Raw genomic sequence first — 20,546 nt, forward strand, 5'->3', positions numbered from 1 at the left:
ATCCCATTCTGTGGGTTCGTGACAGAATCTGCGCTGCGGGGCACTTTTAACTTCTGGTAGCCCATTTCCGCTTGAATGATACAGAGTGTTTGGTGATGACACTAGCCTAACTTGACGGACACTCTTTGACAAGACGAGTCAGACCGTGTGTGTGTGTGTGTGTGTGTGTGTGTGTGTGTGTGTGCACTTCAAACCGTAGCAGCGCTTGGTTTGAAGACACAGATTAGAATGGACACCTCAAGCACTTGGCTTCCCAATCGGGCCTGAGTCTGTGCTCTGAGTATGTCTTCTCCCCGGCTGAAGCGTGGCAGAGCTCCTGTGCTGCGAAATGTGCGAGGGCAGTGGAAGACCGGAGTTCCTCCCCTTTCCCTAGTCGGGTTATTTGGTCTTACTAGCTCATTTACTTTGATTCTTTTCCAGTCTTCACTGACAAACTGTATGCTTATGACTCAGCTGTCAATGAACATACAGTAGTTTGACTCCCCTTTCTGCGTCCTTCTGTGTGTTTTCCAGTGTCTGTAGTCTGTCACTTTTCTGCTAGATCAGCCCCTTCCTAGAGATGCCGGTCTCGGGCAGGGGAATATCGTGAACACGGAGACACGCTTGTAAAGCTCGCGGGAGCCTAGGGACAGTCGCGGCTGCCACGGGACTGCCAGAACTGCCCTGCAGGGTCCAGCAGGGTAGGGGCGGTCAATAATGACAGTAGCTCTCTTTAATGAGTTGGTGCCTGAGAGACTGTTCAGATATGAATCGGAACACGGGGGCTTGAGCTTTACTGTTGGGATGAGTCTGTTCAGCCCCTTCTTGCTTGGGGCGGTCTTGCCCTTCCCGCCCAGGCCCTTCATGACTTGGCTCTTTTTTCACTTCCCTTTTCTTTCTTAACAGATGACGAGAAGACTCTCCCTCCTGCCCCAGTTCTTATGTTGCTTTCAACAGACGGTGTGCTTTGTCCATTTTATATGATCAATCAAAATCCTGGGGTCAGGTCCCTCATCAAGACGCCAGAGCGGCTCTCGTTAGAAGGAGAGCGACAGCCTAAGTCGTCAGGTGCGTGCCTCTTCCTGCGCTGGAAGTTGGGGAGTACCGTGGGCTTGTTCTGGACTATTCCCAAGGGTAAAAACTGTGTGGGGATGTGTCGTGGTCCTGTTCATCCGCTCGTTCCGTCTTCATGAGGCAGGGACTGACTTTTCCTTGAACACATGCGCATTCTTGCTTCCCCTTGCCCACAAGCTTTAGTCTCTGACCTTGACTTTGGTGAAAGGGAAGCTCGGCCCAATGGATCCCATCAGGTCATTTAGCAACAATATCCTGTTATAGCGCCGTGTGTTACAGGTCTCAATCCTAAAGACGTTCGTCCGAGGGATTAAATATGTGATTGTGCGTGCAGTGGCTGTCACGTAACTGTTACTGGTGTTGCATTTGTTGACAGCTAGTGGAATATATTGTGAAAAAGTGCTATATGCTTTACGATTCCTTTCTTATGAGAAAAAAACATATATACATACGTATTTAGGGAAAATACTAGAAAAGTGTATATTAAAATCTAAATAATGGTTTTTATCTGGGTGGTGGGAACATGGGATTTTGTTTTCTTTTTCATATTTAATTTTCTTTAGGTTCCCCCCCCCCCCCCCGCTTTGAAAATATTACTTAAGTAGTATACGTTTATTGGCAAAAAATTAGAAAATACAAAATCACTTAAGAGTTCCTCAGACAGGGGCGCCTGGGTGGCTCGGTCGGGCGGCCAACTACAGCTCAGGCCATGATCTCACGGTCTGTGAGTTCGAGCCCCGCATCGGGCTCTGCGCTGACAGTTCAGAGCCTGGAGCCTGCTTCTGATTCTGTGTCTCCCTCTCTCTCTGCCCCTTCCCTGCTTGCTCTCTGTCTCTCTCTCAAAAATAATAAACATGAAAAAAAGAAAAAGAGTCCCTCAGACATGGGGGTGCCTGGGTGGCCCAGTTGGTTAAGCATCCAGTTCAAGCCCCACATCGGGCTCTGTGTTGATAGCTCAGAGCCTGGGGTCTGCTTTGGATTCCGTGTCTTCCTCTCTCTGCCCCTCCCTCGCTCACACTCTGTCTTTCAAAAACAAACATTAAAAAAGAGAACAGAGTCCCTCAGACATCAAACAATAGCCGTAGTCTGCATTTTGGGGCATATTCTTCATGTATGTAAATGCACGTATATAAACACTAATATGTATTTTCAGCTTTTTCACAGTGACAGTGTTTCACTTGTGAGAACGAAGTATAAAACTTTTGAAAGGGGGAGTGTTTCATATTGTCGAATTTCACCACTCTTCTCTTTGAATTCTGTGAATATATAACTTTCAAGACTTCTCTGGCTAAAGAAGTGCATAGTGTGATCAATTCTCTATCTAAGAAAAAGCGTGTTGACCAGTCGGGGTGGATAAGGTGGACAGTGTATTTTCTTGCTGCTTCCCGATGCAGAGTGAGTTGTTCATAAACAGAACCACTCAAGACACTTGGACTCTTGTCACTTGGCAGTGAGTCCCCAAGTAGTAAACCAGATCACCACACATAGACTATGATAGCAGGGGACCTCATTGTTTATAGTGTGTGTGCTCTTTGAGTGTTTTTTGGGTTTTTTTTAAGCTTATCTATTTATCTTGAGAGAGAGAGAGAACGCCCATGCACGTACCAGCAGGGGAGGGGCAGAGAGAGAGAGAGAATCCCAAGCAGGCTCCACACTATCAGCACAGAGCCCCATGCAGGGCTCGAACTCATGAACTGGGGGGGTCATGACCCGAGCCAAAATCAAGAGTCAGACACTTAACAGACTGAGGTACCCAGGCACCCTTGAGTGGGTTTTGCCTGAAGTGCTCATGAGTACCACAGGCTACCTACACTTAGTTGTGCGGGCTGGTGACAGGCAGTGCACCCTGGGAAGTTGGGAGCCTGCAGGGTGACATCTGTTTCTGAGCACAGTTCAGTGTGAAGGGCTTCGCTACTAGCCCATTAAACCCCCGAGCACAAGCGGAGGCCAGTTTCACTGTTCACCTTTCCTAGAGAAAGCCCCCTCTTGCATCCCGCTTGATCCAGAGGGGACAGCCAGATGAGTGGAAGAGGGCCATCGAAGGGGGAGAGAGTGGCCCGCAGCTGTCGCTGAAGCCTAGGTGGCGGGTGCAGAAGGCATTAACGGTTCCGTCTCTGCCGCTCCGCGGATGCTGGGTTGAATGATCAGAAATGCACGAGGGTTTGCATGTGCTGGGTTCTGTTTTCAGGGAGAACAGTGCCTCTGGTGTCTTTCGGGTCTGGCACGTACTTTTCACGTAGGTCTCCTGAACGTGCACGGAGGCGATGAACAACGTATACGTTTGTGTCTTCAAAGAAGCTTGCAGTTGCCGATTCCGTCTTTATTGTGTGAAAGAAGTAGTAACAATAAATTTGCATTATGGTTCCGCTAAAGTGGCAATTTCCTGGGGTCTTCGTTTTGACGTAGTGAAGATAAATTAATTGCCATCTCAGTTTGGAAGAATCAAGACCCATTAATATAAACGTGTGGGCAGTAAATATTGCTTTCTTACTTACCGAGTTGTTTAATTTGGCAGTTTAGTGTGTTACCTTATAGAAAGTTTGGAAAATAGAAAAAGATTTAAACCTGTCTTGTAGTGTTTTTGCATAAACATCTTTCTTTGTAGTTGTAAAATATCATATACATCATTAGTGTGTAGATTTTTAATTTAAATTGTGTTTCCTACCTTCTTAATCTTTGTGATTCTTTGAAAAGAGCGACTGCTTACTCTTCCATTGGACATCTTTTACCATTTGTGTAAAAAGACATTAAATGTCTTTTTCCTATTTCAGGTTATTTTTGTAGGCTTTATTCTTAGAAGTGGGATGACTGAGCCCATTTTTTATGATTTTTGAGACATGATGCTAAAGTGTTTTCTAAAAGATTGTGCTCAGTTAGGTACCTAGAGATAAAGGTTTCAGGTTTATTTTACCCTTCCAAACATAGGGGATTGTACATATTTAAATTTTGATCATTTAGAGAACAATCAAAAATAGGCCTCATTTACATTTGCATTTCTTTGATTAGGCAGATTGATCAATCATGTACTATTTTGCGAATTAGGTTCCTGGATCATATCAGAGTCTTGAAATTTCTTTATCACAATTTGTATGAGCTTTTTAAAAAATATAAAACATTGTCGTTTGCTACAGATTTTTTGTTTAGTTACCTTTTAGTTATGTAACTGTCTTTAGACAGTCAAATATATATATATATTTTTAAGTTTGTTCATTTATTTTGGGAGAGAGAGGGAGAGAGAGAGAGTGAGCAAGCAGGGGTGGGGCAGAGAGAGAGACAGAATCCCAGGCAGGCTCTGTGCTGGGCTTGAACCCATAGACCACGATATCATGACCTGAGTTGAGCCTAGATCAAGAGTTGGACTGGGGCGCCTGGGCGGCGCAGTCGGTTAAGCATCGACTTCAGCCAGGTCACGATCTCGCGGTCCGTGAGTTCGAGCCCCGCGTCAGGCTCTGGGCTGATGGCTCTGGGCTGATGGCTCTGGGCTGATGGCTCGGAGCCTGGAGCCTGTTTCTGATTCTGTGTCTCCCTCTCTCTCTGCCCCTCCCCCGTTCATGCTCTGTCTCTCTCTGTCCCAAAAATAAATAAAAAACGTTGAAAAAAAAAACTTAAAAAAAAAAAAAAAAAAAAAGAGTTGGACGCTTAACCAACTGAGACACTTAGGTGCCCCTAGGCAGTCAAATCCTAATCTTTTCCTTTGTGGGTTTTTTTTTTGTTTGTTGTTTTTGTTTTTGTTCGGTCATTTCTAAATTATAAGTTGTTAGGCTCTCAGTAATTTTTCTCACTTTTTGCCTCCTTGGTTTTGAAATGTACATATACGTGTGTTTATATATGTAGATATCTTTAATTTATCTGGACTTGCTTTTAGGGACTATTATGAAGTGGGAGTGGAAGTCTGACTTGAAGTTTTCTCCTAATTGTTGATGAAATGCTGAATGGTTTGTTTTTCACTGTAACATTAAGAGATACATTTCCCTTGCTCTGGGATTCAGCTGGGTGTCCATGAAGTCCTGTTAATCTAATGCCTTTCCTTGTTTCCTTTTCCTTTCAAAGTTGGGTTTTTGGTTTGTTTTGTTTAATTTACTGTTTTTTTTTAAGTTCGTTTTTTTATTTGGGGGGGGGGTTAGAAAGAGAGGGGGAGAAAGAATTCCAAGCAGGCTCCACCCCCAGGGTGGGGCCCAACATGGGGCTCAGTCTCATGACGGTGAGATGACCTGAGCTGAAATCAAGAGTCTAACTCTTAACTGACTGAGCCCCCCAGACACCCTCCCTTCAAAGTTTTGTTCATCTGCCCATGTGGAAAATTTGTTACGGAAAGTCTGTCAACCCCACTTTTCTCTCTCTCTTTTTTTTTCCTCTTGAACTAGGACAGTTGTCTCCGACTTCATTCTGCCACGAGCCCTGTCATGCGGACTTCCATGATTTTGGTGCTAATTTCTCCCTTCCTTTTTCTCCATTTTGTTCACTGCAGGGAGTACCCCCACCTCTCCAACCTCCTCTCAAGCCCCGCAGAAGCTCGACGCTCCAGCAGCCCCTGCGGCCCCAGGCTCTGGTCCACCTCCATCGCTGGCCACTCCCCCTTCCACCTTCTCTTTGCCTTCTGTTAGAGTCCCTGCCGTGTTCTCCTTTGGTTCTTCGTCCCTGAAGCCGTCTGGTTCTGCCACAGGGGAGCCCCCTCCATATTCCAGTGGTTCTGGCACATCTACCTTCTCTTTTGCTCCTCCTCCTCAAGCCTCCGTAGCGTCCACCCCCATGGCCTCTCCCATGGTGCCATCCGCCAGCACGTTCTCCTTTGGATCATCGGGTTTTAAGCCCACCCTGGAAAGCACACCGATGCCAAGTGCGTCTGCTCCAAACGTAGGAATGAAGCCCTCCTTCCCACCCTCGACCTCTGCAGTCAAGGTCAACCTTAGTGAGAAGTAAGTAGCACTTGAAGAAAGAGTGGTTCTGCTGGAGCGTGCGTGGAAATATCACGTGTTAGTCACTGGGAATAGTCACTGTGAGTGGAGTAATGAATAGATTGCCTCTTTTTTCCTGTCTTCCAAAGTAATACTTGCAAATGGTAAAAATTCAAACAACATAAAAGGTTTGCATTTAATCAGGGGACAGAGTCCAGAAGAGTCTCTTAGAATCTCTTGTTTTTAAGTTATTAGAGGTTTATATTTAAGTGATCGTTTTTGCTTTTTTCAGATTTAAAATGGAGGAGATACTCCTTATTTTACAAAATGAGGCAATAAGGAGCATACACCCTGTGCGGGGAATGAATCTCTTATAGCCCTTTGCCCCTGTGTCCGCCCTTCACTCTCTGAACGGCTTTCTGACAGCCACCGCAGTAAGCTGTGAAGTTGTACACGCATCAGGTGGCTCTCCTGCGTGACAGTCACCGGGGGCTTTTCATTGTTCTTCGAAGACTGTCCAAACTCCTTAGCATGATCCTTCACTTTCCTCTCCATGTACGTCCCCACCCACCCACCCCCCCAGCTCACTCCTATCCTGTTATTTAACTTTGTCTCTGGCTGCGTTCTCCCCACTGGAACGCAAAGCCCCTTGATGAAAGTGATCCCTTGTTCCTCGTGACGCTCCCAGCCCTCCCCCACTCATCTCTGCTACCTCTTGTCGCCATGGACGTGGTGCTGGCTGTGACCGCTGCTGCTGCCGTTGTCACTGTTAATATCAAGTCACCACACAGCCACCCCACCCTAACAGTTGCCTGGTATTCCATTTTGTCACTGTACCGTGAATTATATGGCTGGTCATCTGATGCTGGACGTTTACATTGTTGACAGACTTTGCCCTGTGGGTAAAGCTTAATTTTCCATTCCCGTAAGCATCCGAAAGACAGTGATCTCCTTTCGTCTTTTTCACTCCCCAGAGGAGGTGATCGCCCAAAGCGAGTTCTCAGTGATTTCCTTGGGAGAAGGAGAATACCAGCCTCTCCTAATAATGGAGTCCCAGCCTCTCTTTTTTCACTTATCAGTATTTCATGTCCTGATAAACTTCATTTCTCCTTCATGTTAACTACTACTTACTTTCACAACGCAGAGTACTAACCACTATATGACCATGGCGCGCCACCAGCCCGGTGACAACTGCTACTTATTTTCATTGAGTGGTTTGCTCCTGAATACACAGAAGATCATTGGTTCCTTGGAGCGATCCCCTTTTATAAGAAATAGCCAAACATTGCGGCGCCTGGGTGGCCCAGTTGGTTAAGCGTCCGACTTCGCTCACGTCACGATCTCACGGTTTGTGAGTTCGAGCCCCGCGTCGGGCTCTGTGCTGACAGCTCAGAGCCTGGAGCCTGCTTCAGAGTCTGTGTCTCCCTCTCTCTCTGCCCCTCCCCTGCTCACACTGTCTCTCAAACATACGTAAACAAACAAAAAAAAAGAACCGAACATTTCTGTTTCACAGAGGCAAAAGCATAGGGATGGTAAGTTGTCCCTCGGTAGCAATGCTCAGGACCAGTGTGAAGGAGCCTCGGTGCGGGCCCTCCTCATGCCGTCGGACCGCCGTTTCAGGTTCACTGCCGTGGCTCCCTCCAGCCCTGCCATCGGCTCCCAGGCTGCACCTGCGACGCTGTCGTTCCCCTCTGCCTCCAAGCCGGCTGCTTCCGGACCTCTCAGCCACCCCACGCCCCTCTCGGCATCCAGCTCCGTGTCGTCAAAGTCCTCGGTCTCTCCCTCGGCATCAGGTATGATTTTAAGGAAATCAGCCCTGAATTCTTCCATTTGCCTGTTTCACTTGTTAGGAATCCTAGCTCACGTAGTCAGACCGGATTATTTTTTCTTGCTTCCTGTATCTCACGCTAATGTGCTGTGACGCCCGTACTCTGGGGAGGATTGCAGTGGCCTCGACGCTGCCACGCTCGGCCCTCTGACCTTCCTCATGGAGCCAAGTGTACTTGGCGATTCAGAGGCGGCGTCTCATTGCGTGGCATCTGTCCTCCCGTGCAGCCTGCCCGACGCAAAGGGCAGTTACGGAACAATTCGTGGAGTTGGCGTGAAAGAGGAAAAGCCTGTGGTGGCTGTGAAGCTTATCGCCCCTGATGACTGTCTTTGGGTTTTCATACCCAGCCCTACTGTAAGCACGTTTACTGAACGCAGGTTGTAAGTGGTGATAGTTACCATAACCAAGTTGAATCCAAGTGCGTGGTAAAACTCCATGAACAGACGTGCCTGGCCTTTCTTTTTTCTTTCATCCTGCAGAAAGGTTGCATAAATTGTGTAATGAAAACCGGGCCCTTCGCCAAGGCAACGCTTGGTAACATTTTGCACCGTTTGCTTTGTGTCTTTATTTTTTAACATGTATTTTTTTCCTAAGACGTTGGAGAGTTCTTCGCGGGCCCTTCACCCCTAAACACGTTAAGCCTAAACACGTTAAGCGTGTATCTCTCAAATACAAGGGTACCTGGTACATTAGCACACTCAGGAAATTGAACAATAATCTGATCGGTAGCCCACGTTGACCTTTCCTTGGTTGTCCCAATAGTGTTCTTTAGGGCTCTTTTCTCTCCAGTCAAGGAACACGTATTCTGTTTTAGTTTTCTCTCTTTAGCGTTAGTGTCACACGTTTCTTTGCCCTGTTCCTCTTTCTTAGCATTGATGTTCGTGAAGAGGTCAGGCCAGTAGTTAGGGAGCTGGCCCTCAATTTGGACCCGATTGTTTCTATAGGACGAGATTCCAATTCAACATTTGGGGTGGTCATACCACATAGGTGATGTGCATTGCATTGCACGATCTCATTTTGTCCTGACATGCGTCATGTTTCCTTGCTTATGTGGTTAGGGTGGTGTTGGCCAGGTGTGGGTTATTTTCACCAATGCCAGAGATAATACCAGACATGTTTGGGTAGCCGTTTGGTGTTTGAGTGTCAGGAATAATGTCGTCTTGGTAACATCCTGAGCAGGCGTTGAGCCGCCAATTCCTGAAATCCTCTCTCTTACCTATTGCTCAGGAGAGAAGGCTGCTTTATGGAGTTTACCAGAATCCCCTCATTCCAGGACTTTCCCTCAGATTCTGAAAGACAGACCTAGAAAGTTCAGGAGACTTGCCTTAGTCTTTTCACATCTGTTTTCAGCGTAGGAGAGAAGATTTGAACCATGATGAGCGTCTACAGTCTCCTTTCGCACCGCTCACCACCCACATCTCGCTGCCCTTCCATTGCCATTATTTTCTTTTCTTTTCTTTTCTTTTATTTTATTTTATATTTTATTGATTGTTTTAATTTTATTTATTTTTAAATTAAGTTTAATTTTAATTTTACTTCATTTATTTTTAAGTAGGCTCCACAAATGTGGGGTTTGAACTCACCACCCCCAAGATCAAGAGTCACATGCTCCACCCGATGGAGGCAGCCGGGTGCCCCCTGCCATTGTTTAATTCTTAAAGTTTGGAGGGTCCTAGGTTATTGGATCGCAACCTCAGTAGCATGCTAGACTCACGGGGGGATCTCTTCCCTGACAGTTCAATCAGGCTCTCTGGAGGTGAGGTTTAGGTGTGAGTTTTTGGTGTGTTTGTTTTCTAAATGCTCCCTAGGGGAGTCTAAAGTGAAGCAGAGCAAGGCTTGTTCTAGAAGCTTCCAGGAGCTTCCTCGAGGGTCCTGAAGACCCTGCGAGTTCTCACAAGGTGATGGGATTATTTAAACTTTGTTCCTCATTCTCAGAGGTGCAGCAGGTGCCTCTGGGGAGTAAGGATGGGCCAAATGGCCAGCCTCCTGGGCCTGCACGAAAATGCACATGCCTACTTTCAGAGACCTTCCAGTTTTATCTGCTTTATAAAAGAGTTTCGTGTCCGAAAATGTAATACGTGTATTTTAGTTATCTTGGAACAGGCTAATAAAAACTGTGGACATCATTCTTAGTAACAGAAATCATAAGAGGGGGGCCAGGGGCACTGGGAAGCTTTTTTTTTTTTTTTTTTTTTATTTGAGTGAAGGACACATACGCTGAGAGAAAGAATGGGAAGAAATGCTGTTTTCACGGCCTTCTTATTCCAGCAGGGCGGTCTGCTCAGGGCAGCCTGGGCCCAGTGTCCTCAATGGTACAGAAGTCACCCAGGATAACCCCTCCGGTGGCAAAGTCAGGCTCTCCCCAGGTATGTTGAAACTCAACTTACAATGCCGTGTTTGTTCATGCGAACAGTCGTATGTGTTTATTATAAAATGGGTGTTCGTGTTTTAGAATCCATATCTTTGAAATAGTACTCGGGACTACGTGACGGGAAATACTAGAACATGAACCTTGAACATTTGTAATGTGTGCGCATAAAAGCCATTTATCTCAGCCCCAGAGCCTTAGCATTGTCTGCTCTTCTGGTTCCTGAGCTTGTCCCTGCTGTGCTGGTCACTTTGTTGTATTCTCCTTATGTCTGAAAGGACTGTAGCACCTGATTTTTTTTTTTTCTCATTTCCAAAGTAACCGACTAATCTATCCGGGGTCCTCTGTTTCTGTGGCTTTCCATAAGATTTTGGTTTATTTCACTTTTTTATTAATACATAATACACATGGGGGAAAAAAATACACCCGTACACCAGCTGAATTCACCTTGGCAACCAACCCCCGGATGAAGAGATGGAACATTACCAGAATGCCAGAATTCTCCCTCATGTATGCCCTTCTACTCATTCTCCTGGCCCAAGGGAGCTCCCTGCTATGACTTCTAACAGCATAGCTTAGTTTGGCCTGTTCATACCTTCTCTGAAATGGGTTCACACGGTATTCTTTCTTTTCTTTTCTTTTCTTTTCTTTCTTTCCTTCTTTCTTTCTTTCTTTCTTTCTTTCTTTCTTTCTTTCTTTCTTTCTTTCTTTCTTTCTTTCTTTTAACACAGCGTGTATTCTTGTGTTTGGCTCAACATAATGTTGAGTTGGCTTTACAAACATAGTGTTTGTGAAATCGATGCGTATTGTTGTGACGGTATGGAATTCATCGGGTGGCTGTGCTACAAGTCTTTATTCTACCCTTGACACGTCTGAAGAGCTTCCGGGTTTAAGTCATTGCGAATAGCGTTGCTGTGACCATGGTAGTTGATGTCTTTGGGTGAACATACGTATGCATTTCTGTCGGGCATACACCTAGGAATGGAATTGCTGGGCCATAGAATATACATAGATTTCTCTTTAGTAAATTCCCACCGCGAGTATATAGCGGTTCAGCTGGTCCATATCCTCACTAGTCTTTGTATTTTTCATTTTTTTATTGTTGCACTTTATGATTTTAATTAATATTTTCCTGATGACCGCTAAAACTGAGCCCTTTTTCCATATGGTTTTGGCCAATTGAATATCTTCTTTTATGGGGTGTATGTCTCAGTGATTCGTAAGAGTTCCTTGTCAGGTACACACGCACATACACGCACACATAATGCAGATACTTTCTCACTCTGAATTGTCTTCATTCTATTTGTGGTTTCTTTTGATGACTTAATATAGTTCTTGGTACAGTTCAGTATATCAACTTTTGTTGTATGATGAGTGCTCTTTGTGTTCTATCTTAGAAATCACTTCTGGTTCCAAGGTCCAAAAGCTTCTTTCCTATGTTGTTGTTGCTTTTTTTAAATTTTTTTTTTTTAACGTTTATTTTTGAGAGAAAGAGACAGACTGTAAGCAGGGGAGGGGCAGAGAGAGGGAGACACAGAATCGGAAGCAGGCTCCGGGCTCCATTCTGTCGGCACAGAGCCCGATGCGGGGCTCAAAGTCACGAGCGGTGAGATCATGACCTAAGCTGAAGTTGGACGCTCAACCGACTGAGCCAACCAGGCGCCCCACGCTTTCCTATGTTTTTCTAAAAGCTTTATTATTTTACTTTTCATATTTAGATTTATAATTTGTCACCTCCGTTTATTTCTATGGTTTGACTTAAAGAGAATTTTAGGTCACCTTCCCCACTTGATTATTTGCATGCCCTCAGGACCGGAGTCATGGTTTTTGCTTCTTTTTCCCAACCAGCCCCAATCCTGCCCACGGCATGCACCCATACAGGCATACGGTAAACGCCCAGGTGACGGGTCTAGTGTTAGGCATAGTGCATGGCACATGGTATTTACTAGATAAATGTTTGCTGTTTTAATGGTTGCTCACGCAGTCTAAAAATTCTCTGTTAATTGTTGCAGATATCAAATAATCTAGAAGCCATCTCTGTAATGTCTTCTAACGTCCGTACGGCAGAATCCTTGATTTCTGTCTCCCCCACAACCATTCCAGGTCGTTTGCTCAAGCTCCAAACCGAGAAGTCATTCTCGATTTCTCTATCGAACAGAACCTCCCCTTAGTCCTTACTAGTGGAAGGACTTGTCATCTGTGCTCTGGTGGGGTGTGTGTGTGACCTAAATCCACATCTCTGTCGCTCCTGCTAATGTCATCTTTCAGGCCATTGTCCTCTCTTGCGTCGTTACCCTCCTGACTGCTCTCCCTACTTCTTCTCCTTCTCACTGATATCTATGCTCGATTTAACAGCAGGAGGGATCTTTTAAAATCGTAAAGCAAAGAATAAGCTCTCCTGGGACTCTAAGAAGCTTCCCGGCGCACTTAGAAAAACATCCAGACTCCTTGCTTTAGTTGTACGTGACCCACCCCTGCCCTCTCCACCTTCCTCCCTGACATCACTGTGCCCACATTTACTCTCTGCCCCCAGCATGCCACACGTGTTTCGTGCCTCGCATCCTTTGTGCTTGCTCTTCTCGCTGCCTGGAAGGTGCTTCCCCCAGAACTTCCCGTAGCTGTCTGCTCTACCTCAGGGTTCAGTTCGGAGACTGCTCGGTGAGGGCGTTCTGGGCCATCTCACCTCCAGAAGCACCCCCTTTCTCTTTTGCCATGTCACTGTCGCCAGCTGAAGCGTTTACTTCTTACCTGTCTTGGCCCAGGAGACGTTAAGTTCCACGAGAGTAGGGCCCTCCTCCGTCTTGTTCACCCCTCTCTCCACTGTCTAGAACGTGCCTTACACCAAGTAGGTACCCGGTCGGCACGGGTTCGAAAGAACAAGCGAGGGAGCGGTGACTGTATCACGAGGGCGCAGGCGCCGAAGCAGCAGCGGCTTCACGAATCGGTACGTGTGGTGGGGGTGCGCCTGTCAACCTTTCACCTTCCGTTTCAGGCAAAATCGCTTCAGCCTCCTGTTACGGAAAAGCAGGGCCATCCGTGGAAAGAGTCAGATCCTGTGATGGCTGGAATCGGGGAGGAGGTAAAGTCGATCCTGCAGATTTTCCCCAGCCGTAGCTCTGGCAGTGAGACGGGAGCGGCTCTGAGCGCAGACCCCGCACGAGCCTTTTGTTCCGGCGTCCGGCCGTGGTGCTCCCAGGGGGCCGTGCTTGCCAGGGCGCAGGGGCGGTGACGGTGCTGCCGTGCCGTTCAGACTGAGGGGGGGCTTCCTCTTCCGTGGCTTCTGCAGATCGCACACTTTCAGAAGGAGTTGGGAGAGCTGAAAGCCCGCACTTCCAAAGCTTGTTTCCAAGTGGGCACTTCGGAGGAGATGAAGATTCTGCGAACGGAATCTGACGACCTGCACACTTTCCTTCTGGAGATTAAAGAGACCACAGAGGTCTGTGCCTGCTGATGCCCTTGGAAAAGTTGCTCTGCTAGCGCTCCGTGGGTGTATGTCCTTCATTCTGCGAGGACCACTGGTGGTGGCTTTTAGAAGGGCGAGTAGTTTGCCTAGGAGTGCCAAAGTCCAGATCCTACCTTCAGCACTTCATCGTGTGACTTTGGGCAAGTTAACGTAGCTATGCCAGGTTTTAGACTGAGAAAATGGAATAATGGTAGCAGTTTCTGCCCCGTTGACACCTACAGGGCATTCCGGAAAGATCCGTCATGGTTGCTAGTTCAGGTATATTTGAAAATTTCCCATATTTTGTAGTAAATTGTTGGGTTATAACAAAGAGTTAGGTTGAGGGGCGTGTCCGGTATAAAGACATCAAGTGTTGGCTGTTGCTAGTATTTCCCGTGTTACCATTCCTGGTTACCGTGTGCCGGCAGTGTGTCACCTTGCTGAATCCTCAAACCGCCCTGTTCGGTAGGCGCCACTTGCTCTGTCTCTCTTGCAAGTCAAGAGGCTGACGGGTAGCGAGGTGAAATAACTTGCCCAAAGCCACCCAGTTTCCACATGCCAGTCCCGGAGCGGCTGCCTCCAGGGCCCTGCCCTTGACGTGTTTCGAAAGAGGAGAGCTCTGCAGGGAGTCAGCAGTGATTATCTTCAGGGAGTAGGACTGTAGGTGCTGTCAATAGCTTTTCTCCTTCTCTGAGTTTCTGGCCAATAGACTGCGTGGGGTTTTTAATGAGGAAAAAGATTAATTTTTAAAAAGCGAGCATCGGTATTTTTCTTTCCGTGCAGTGAATTTCTTCTTTGCGTGACTGTTCACACCTGGGTGTCATGGTAACTGAGAACCACCACCTTCCGTGATCCAGGCAGAAAGGTCTGTTTCTTAGAAATGGCACAATTCTTTTTGTATTAAAACATCCTTGTACCTTTTCTAGTCTCTTCATGGAGATATAAGTACCCTGAAAACAACCTTACTTGAGGGCTTTGCTGGCGTTGAAGAAGCCAGAGAGCAAAATGAGAGAAATTGTGACTCTGGATATGTGCACTTGCTCTATAAGAGACCCCTGGATCCCAAGAGCGAAGCAAAGCTCCAGGTAAGAGGATCTGGCCGAGGTGAGCTTCGTAAAACAAACTCTGCCAGTCCGTCTCCTTTATGAGGTCCTGATTTGGAAGACTGCCCCCATGAAGTTGTTAACTTCCTGCGAATCATTTACCTACTTTGCATAGATTTCCTTAGCTGTGACAAAGAAAACTGCACTTTTCCATTTAATTATTTTAGGATGAAAACAAACAATTCTTTTTTTTTTTTTTTTTTAATCTTTATTTACCTTTGAGAGAGAGAGAGAGGGAGACACAGAATCCAAAGCAGGCTCCAGGCCCTGAGCTGTCAGCACAGAGACCGATGCGGTGCTCAAACCCACGGACCGCGAGATCGTGACCTGAGCCAAAGTCAGACGCCCAAACAAACCGAGCCACCCAGATGCCCCACAAACAGAATTCTTTATTAAACTTTATGCTTGGGGGAAAGCGTACCGTTGGGAAGAATGTATTTATCGATCAGGTAACGAATAAGCGTTCATGTAGCAACTCCTCATTGAGTGCTAATACTCTGCTGGGTGTTTTTTGCACATTATTTCTGGACTTCAAAACCCGCTGCTCTGCAAGGTGAGCGTTGTTGATCCCAGTATGCAGATAAGGAGGTTGGGTCCCCTGGGCTGAGTTTGCCCACGGTGATGTTGTTAGTTCGAGTGGAACCTGATGGAAAGCTCCACTTGCTGGGGCCCTTTCCCGTACACCGGACTTCAGCAAGGTCACTTCTCTCATCCGTTCATAATTATTCTTACTCTCTGTTGCAGCGAAATCTGGTTTTTGTTTTCATCTTCCAATTTACTGAAAATTGTTGTGTCTCCAGCCTTAGCGGGGTCACCTCCTGCCTCCTCGCATTTGCCCAGGGTCCCGGTAGGGAAGGGTGCACGGGTGGCCGGTCCGGTCTTCCTCACCTAGGATGTGAGGTCTGTGACCGGGCTGAGTCCCCTCCTGCCTCAGAGGGTTGGAGGCTGTGGACTCTACTCTGTCTGCCATTTCTGTCCCACGCCTGGTAAACTGACTATAGTAGGAAATGAGCGAAATGGTCCTGTCCCGGAGAGGCCGAAGGACCCCTGCTGTGTCACTCACTCCTTGTGGTATCACTGGAGGACCGTGGATGTTTACTGTCTCAGAGAAAGCAGACTCCCTGCCTGCCCCTCCTCACATTACCCCCTCCATGTTGCATCCCGATACGCTTGCTTGTCACGTGCGTTTTCACCTCTTGCCCTGTGTCCAAACTGGAAGAAAAGCATGCAGCTCTGGGGGGACATTCAAAAGGAGATGCTTTTCTCTTTTCACAGTACTAAGCAGATAATAATAGCACTTATCCAGTATATGCCGTGTACGGAAGGGGAGAAGGAAACAGATACTGGAACTGCCCGAATGTCCCCACGAATAAATGCTGGACCCTGAGTGTGGCTCAGAGCCTGCGCTCTTAACCGCTGTGCTGTGCCGTGCCATCCCGGTGGCTGGGTGCGTGGCAGTGGAAAGGGGAACGTATAAATATGACGTGGGACGTGTTGCTATGGCATTGCAGACGAGGGAGCCGCTAAGCCACAGAAACGAAGTATCTATGACAGGCCTTGAAAGGGAAGCTCGCTTTTCTGGTAGACAGAGTGGGAGGGCACTTGGAAGAAACAATGCTAGTGAGCTCGCAGAGGCACAGTCACCCTTGTGCTCAGAGAAGAAGGCCTCCCCGCCGCCATCGAGCAGGGAGTTGCAACTTACATTTGTTGCTCGGGTCACTGCTACTTCTCCCTGGGATCAGCCTGGCTCTTTTTATTTTATTTTATTTTATTTTATTTTATTTTATTTTATTTTATTTTATTTTATTTTATTTATTTATTTATTTAACGTTTATTTATTTTTTTGAGACAGGGAGAGACAGAGCATGAACGGGGGAGGGGCAGAGAGAGGGAGACACAGAATCTGAAGCAGGCTCCAGGCTCTGAGCGGTCAGCACAGAGCCCGACGCGGGGCTCAAACCCACACACCGTGAGATCATGACCTGAGCCGAAGTCGGCCGCTTAACTGACTGAGCCACCCAGGCGCCCCAGCCTGGCTCTTTTTAAATGACATTTGCTCTCTTTCAGTTGGGGCATATACCCTTACCCCAGAGTAATTTTTAAAATGAAACACGGTACGAACTTTGTACAGGTGTGAAGATGACTCCCAGTGTATCGCACGTTGCCTGCCTTTGTGTATGTGCTTAATGGAATGCTTTATCTTTAGGGGCGCCTGGGTGGCTCAGTCGGTTAAGCGTCCGACTTCAGCTCAGGTCACGATCTCACGGTCTGTGAGTCCGTGAGTTCGAGCCCCGCGTCGGGCTCTGGGCTGATGGCTCAGAGCCTGGAGCCTGCTTCCGATTCTGTGTCTCCCTCTCTCTCTGCCCCTCCCCTGTTCATGCTCTATCTCTCTCTGTCTCAAAAATAAACGTTAAAAAAAAAAATTAAAAAAAAAAAAAAAAGGAATGCTTTATCTTCATTTTACTTTTTATTTTCGAGAATGTGGTTGTATAGCCATGAAGGTTAACTCTGCATTGAAACTTAAAGAAAACTACTGCAGGCCTAAGATGAATAGATGTGAATTTTAGTGATGGTCAATTCAGTTTCTATTGGTGATACTCCCCTTTGAGAAGAGGGGAGTTTTTCTCCACCGGTAGGAAGACTTCCGGGTCCTGTGCTGTGAACAGACAGGTTCAGAATTATCTGCGGCGCTCTTGTAGGATAGTTTTGTCTGTGTTACAGTTAATTTCACGGGCGGGAGAGCAAAACCTACACGGGTGCGCTGTCTGAGCAGCAGCGTGCAGTGGAAAATTCCCGGAGCATGTTGAGTTACTCTGTAGGAGCTGACAAATGAGAGAATGAGCCACAGCATTTTCCCCGGAGCCCTGGACCGGCACGCCCGATCTCTTTCCCGTTGCTTTGCGCCGCCTCTCTGTCACGGTTAAAAAGGTTGAGTTCCGTTGTTCATTTTAATTACGCCATTCGAACGATTCGATTAAAGCCTGTTGTATTTTCTTTGTTCCTTCTGGTTCTTAGTAGAAAAACATTGCAAAATTCTTTTGGTTGTTTTGGTGCACCTCCCTCCAGGCTCCTGGAAAACAGAGTCGTTTGCTTTCTCATTTTTTTTTTTTTCTTCCCTTGTAGGAAATCCGGCGCCTCCATCAGTATGTGAAATTTGCCGTCCAAGATGTGAATGACGTGCTGGACTTGGAGTGGGATCGGCATCTGGAACAAAAGAGAAAACAAAAGTGAGCAAGGTCCCTCATCCACCGTGGGTGGCAGGAGATACTGCCGTAGGCTTTTTAAAAGATGGTTTAGGAACAAGGATCCAAAACCCTACAGGTGTTTCTTTTTTGCGACCCAGTCACCGTATTTCTAGAAACTCGTTCTACAGAAATAATAGCAACTCTCACGACCATCAACATGGAGGAGTTTGTGTCGCGGCACAATTTATGATAGAAATTGGACGTGACCTAGTATCTGGAAGTTAGAGGAGCCACCCCGTGAGTCCGGTCGCAGAATTCTGCGTGACCGCTGCGTAGCATGTTGTCAGAAAATCATTAGATACGTGTCGTGTGTGATGTGAAATATATGAAATAATCACATAATGGTAATTGTTAGACCCGATAGATAAAATATGGAAAAGGAGAAGACAAAACAACCATACTGGATGATCTCAGTTTGGAGGTCTCAGTGTAGAAAAAAGGCTAGGAATCTGTCCCCGTATTCGTTTACAGCTGCGAATGGGGTTAAGGGGAACTTTTCTGCTTTTCTGTATATTCCAAATCTTGTTGAGGAAGCATTCCTAATTAGTGTGGATGACTTACAAGGAAGGAAGGGAAGGAAGGCACAGGAGAACTTTGTCCTACCCTGGCCTTCCGTCCCCGGATGTTTGGCTGTATGCCCTCTGTGTTCCCTAAGGAACAGAAAGCAGTACATTGTGAGAACAGTGAGGTGCCCACAGGAAAGCGGAGAAACAGATCGGCCCTCAAAATGCTCGCGTTTTGAAACACCTACACTTGATTAGTGTGATTAGCCCTGTAAGGAAACAGACTGGGAAATGATCTGTTTACTTGTTTCTGAAGCTGTGGGATCACAGAACTTGTAAGTGGGGCAACCTGGGTGTGATGTCAGGGGCAGGGCTCGAATGTGCTTAAAATTCAGTAAACAGAATTTAATACATGGCATCGTACAGTGTGGAGGAAGGTTTTGTACCTGACCTGCGTGCCTCCGTTTGGAGCACAGATCAGGGAAGGTAGAGGTGAGCGTTGATGCTCCGGATGCCGGTCAGGGGGAGGGTTCCGTGGCCTCTGGCCTGGAGCACTTGTCCCCTGGGCAGTGGGGCCCCATTCGAGGTTTCACACTCCCTGCCCTGGTTCTGAATTCACGTTCAAGCGCATGGGAGAGAATGGCTTGACCCGACAGCAGGAACATTCTGTTCTGAGTCTTGTTGGATTTCTCTCTGCTAATTAAGAAGTTGGCTTTTGTAAAAGTTTTGTTAAAGTACATGATGGTAACGGAGAAACCAGACTCTCTTCTCCTTTATGACAACCCTATGGATTTTCTCCTTCGTGTGCCTTTTTTTTTTTTTTTTTTTTAACTTCCCATTCTGCAGAGTTTAAGTTCTTAAATCTGTATAGTTTTTTGGTGCATCTCTGTTTTTAAGCCCTTCTAAATATTACCTTGTACCCTACTGAAATGCCTTTTTAGAAATTTATGTTGAACTGCCTTGTCACCAGAAAGAAGGGGACTGTTGTTCCTTTCTTGTTTGAGCTCTTTCAGGTGGGCTATCCCCTCGCTGCTGCACTGTGTGCTTAATCCCAGTGTTTCTTGATAGCACGCTGGAGACCTGACCTCCCCATAGACCTCCAGTGGACCCCGGGCTTTGTTTGTTAGTATAATTTACACACAAAAAACCACACACACCCTGAGTGTGTAGCTGAACGTGCTCCTCCTTGCCCTCACTTTTGACTCTGCCTCCCACCCTTGTCGAGAACCTCCGTGAGGTTTTGTCTGGTTACGCTGTCCTTTGCTGCGGGCCTGGCCTGCTTCCCCTAAGCCGCTTGTTCCTCTTTCTGTATCATCTTTGTACAGCTCTCATCCTCTTTTTATGTTCTGGTAATTCCCCGACGCTGCTTGTCTCCTGGGTGTTCTCCATTTTATACTTTCACTGTTACGGTCGTGGTACTTGGACCATTCACGCTGAATTCCTTCCTCTTTGCCGTCACCAGGCGCTTGCTCGTCCCGGAGCGAGAGACGCTGTTTAACACCCTCGCCAACAACCGGGAAATCATCAACCAGCAGAGGAAGAGGTTGAACCAACTGGTGGACAGTCTCCAGCAGCTCCGTCTCTATAACCAGACCTCCCAGTGGAGCCTTCCCTCGGATGTTAGCTCCCAGAGCAGCCCTCACAGGTGTGCAGGAAAACAGGCCCGGCAATGCCACTGGCACTCGATGAATCTCGGGAGTCAGGTGCAAAAGTTGTAGTTCGGATGTGGGTTTGAAAGTGACTCTGCTGTCACCTGTGGGATCCTGGTCAGGTTCCTCACTCTCTCTGATCCTAAAAAAATGGAGGTAACAATACCTCCGTCAGAGGATTATCAGAGTGAAATTAAGTGTGCCTGATGAAACAGGTGCCAATAGATGACGGCAGATTCTACAGAAATAGTGTTGTTCTTTTGAAAATCAGCTGGTAGAGGGGCACCTGGGTGGCTCAATCCATTAAGTGTCTGACTTCAGCTCGGGTCATCATCTCACGTTTCATGGGTTTGAGTCCCACATCGGACTCTCTGCTGTCTGTGCAGAGTCTGCTTTGGATCCTCTGTCCCCCCCGCCCCCCGTCTGCCCCTCACCTGCTTGCACACACACACACACACAC

The 20,546-nt window shown here is 47.0% G+C and overlaps 1 protein-coding gene across 4 annotated transcripts in view; it reads left to right on the forward strand.

The window, feature by feature from the left end:
• NUP214 (nucleoporin 214) overlaps positions 1-20,546 on the forward strand; it is a 95,215-nt gene that overhangs the window by 13,829 nt on the left and 60,840 nt on the right. For 3 of the 4 annotated variants that reach the window (XM_019420787.2, XM_019420789.2, XM_019420790.2), the window contains exons 11-19: positions 886-1,047; positions 5,522-5,969; positions 7,569-7,741; positions 10,045-10,142; positions 13,137-13,223; positions 13,431-13,580; positions 14,513-14,671; positions 17,813-17,916; positions 19,900-20,082. In XM_019420787.2, coding sequence (XP_019276332.2) covers positions 886-1,047; positions 5,522-5,969; positions 7,569-7,741; positions 10,045-10,142; positions 13,137-13,223; positions 13,431-13,580; positions 14,513-14,671; positions 17,813-17,916; positions 19,900-20,082 — 1,564 coding nt within the window. The remainder of the gene's footprint in view (positions 1-885; positions 1,048-5,521; positions 5,970-7,568; positions 7,742-10,044; positions 10,143-13,136; positions 13,224-13,430; positions 13,581-14,512; positions 14,672-17,812; positions 17,917-19,899; positions 20,083-20,546) is intronic. The other variant, XM_019420788.2, reaches the window with a different exon arrangement.

The sequence above is a fragment of the Panthera pardus genome, unplaced genomic scaffold (assembly GCF_024362965.1).
Source record: "Panthera pardus isolate Hobbes unplaced genomic scaffold, ASM2436296v1 HiC_scaffold_20, whole genome shotgun sequence".
NCBI lineage: Eukaryota > Metazoa > Chordata > Mammalia > Carnivora > Felidae > Panthera > Panthera pardus.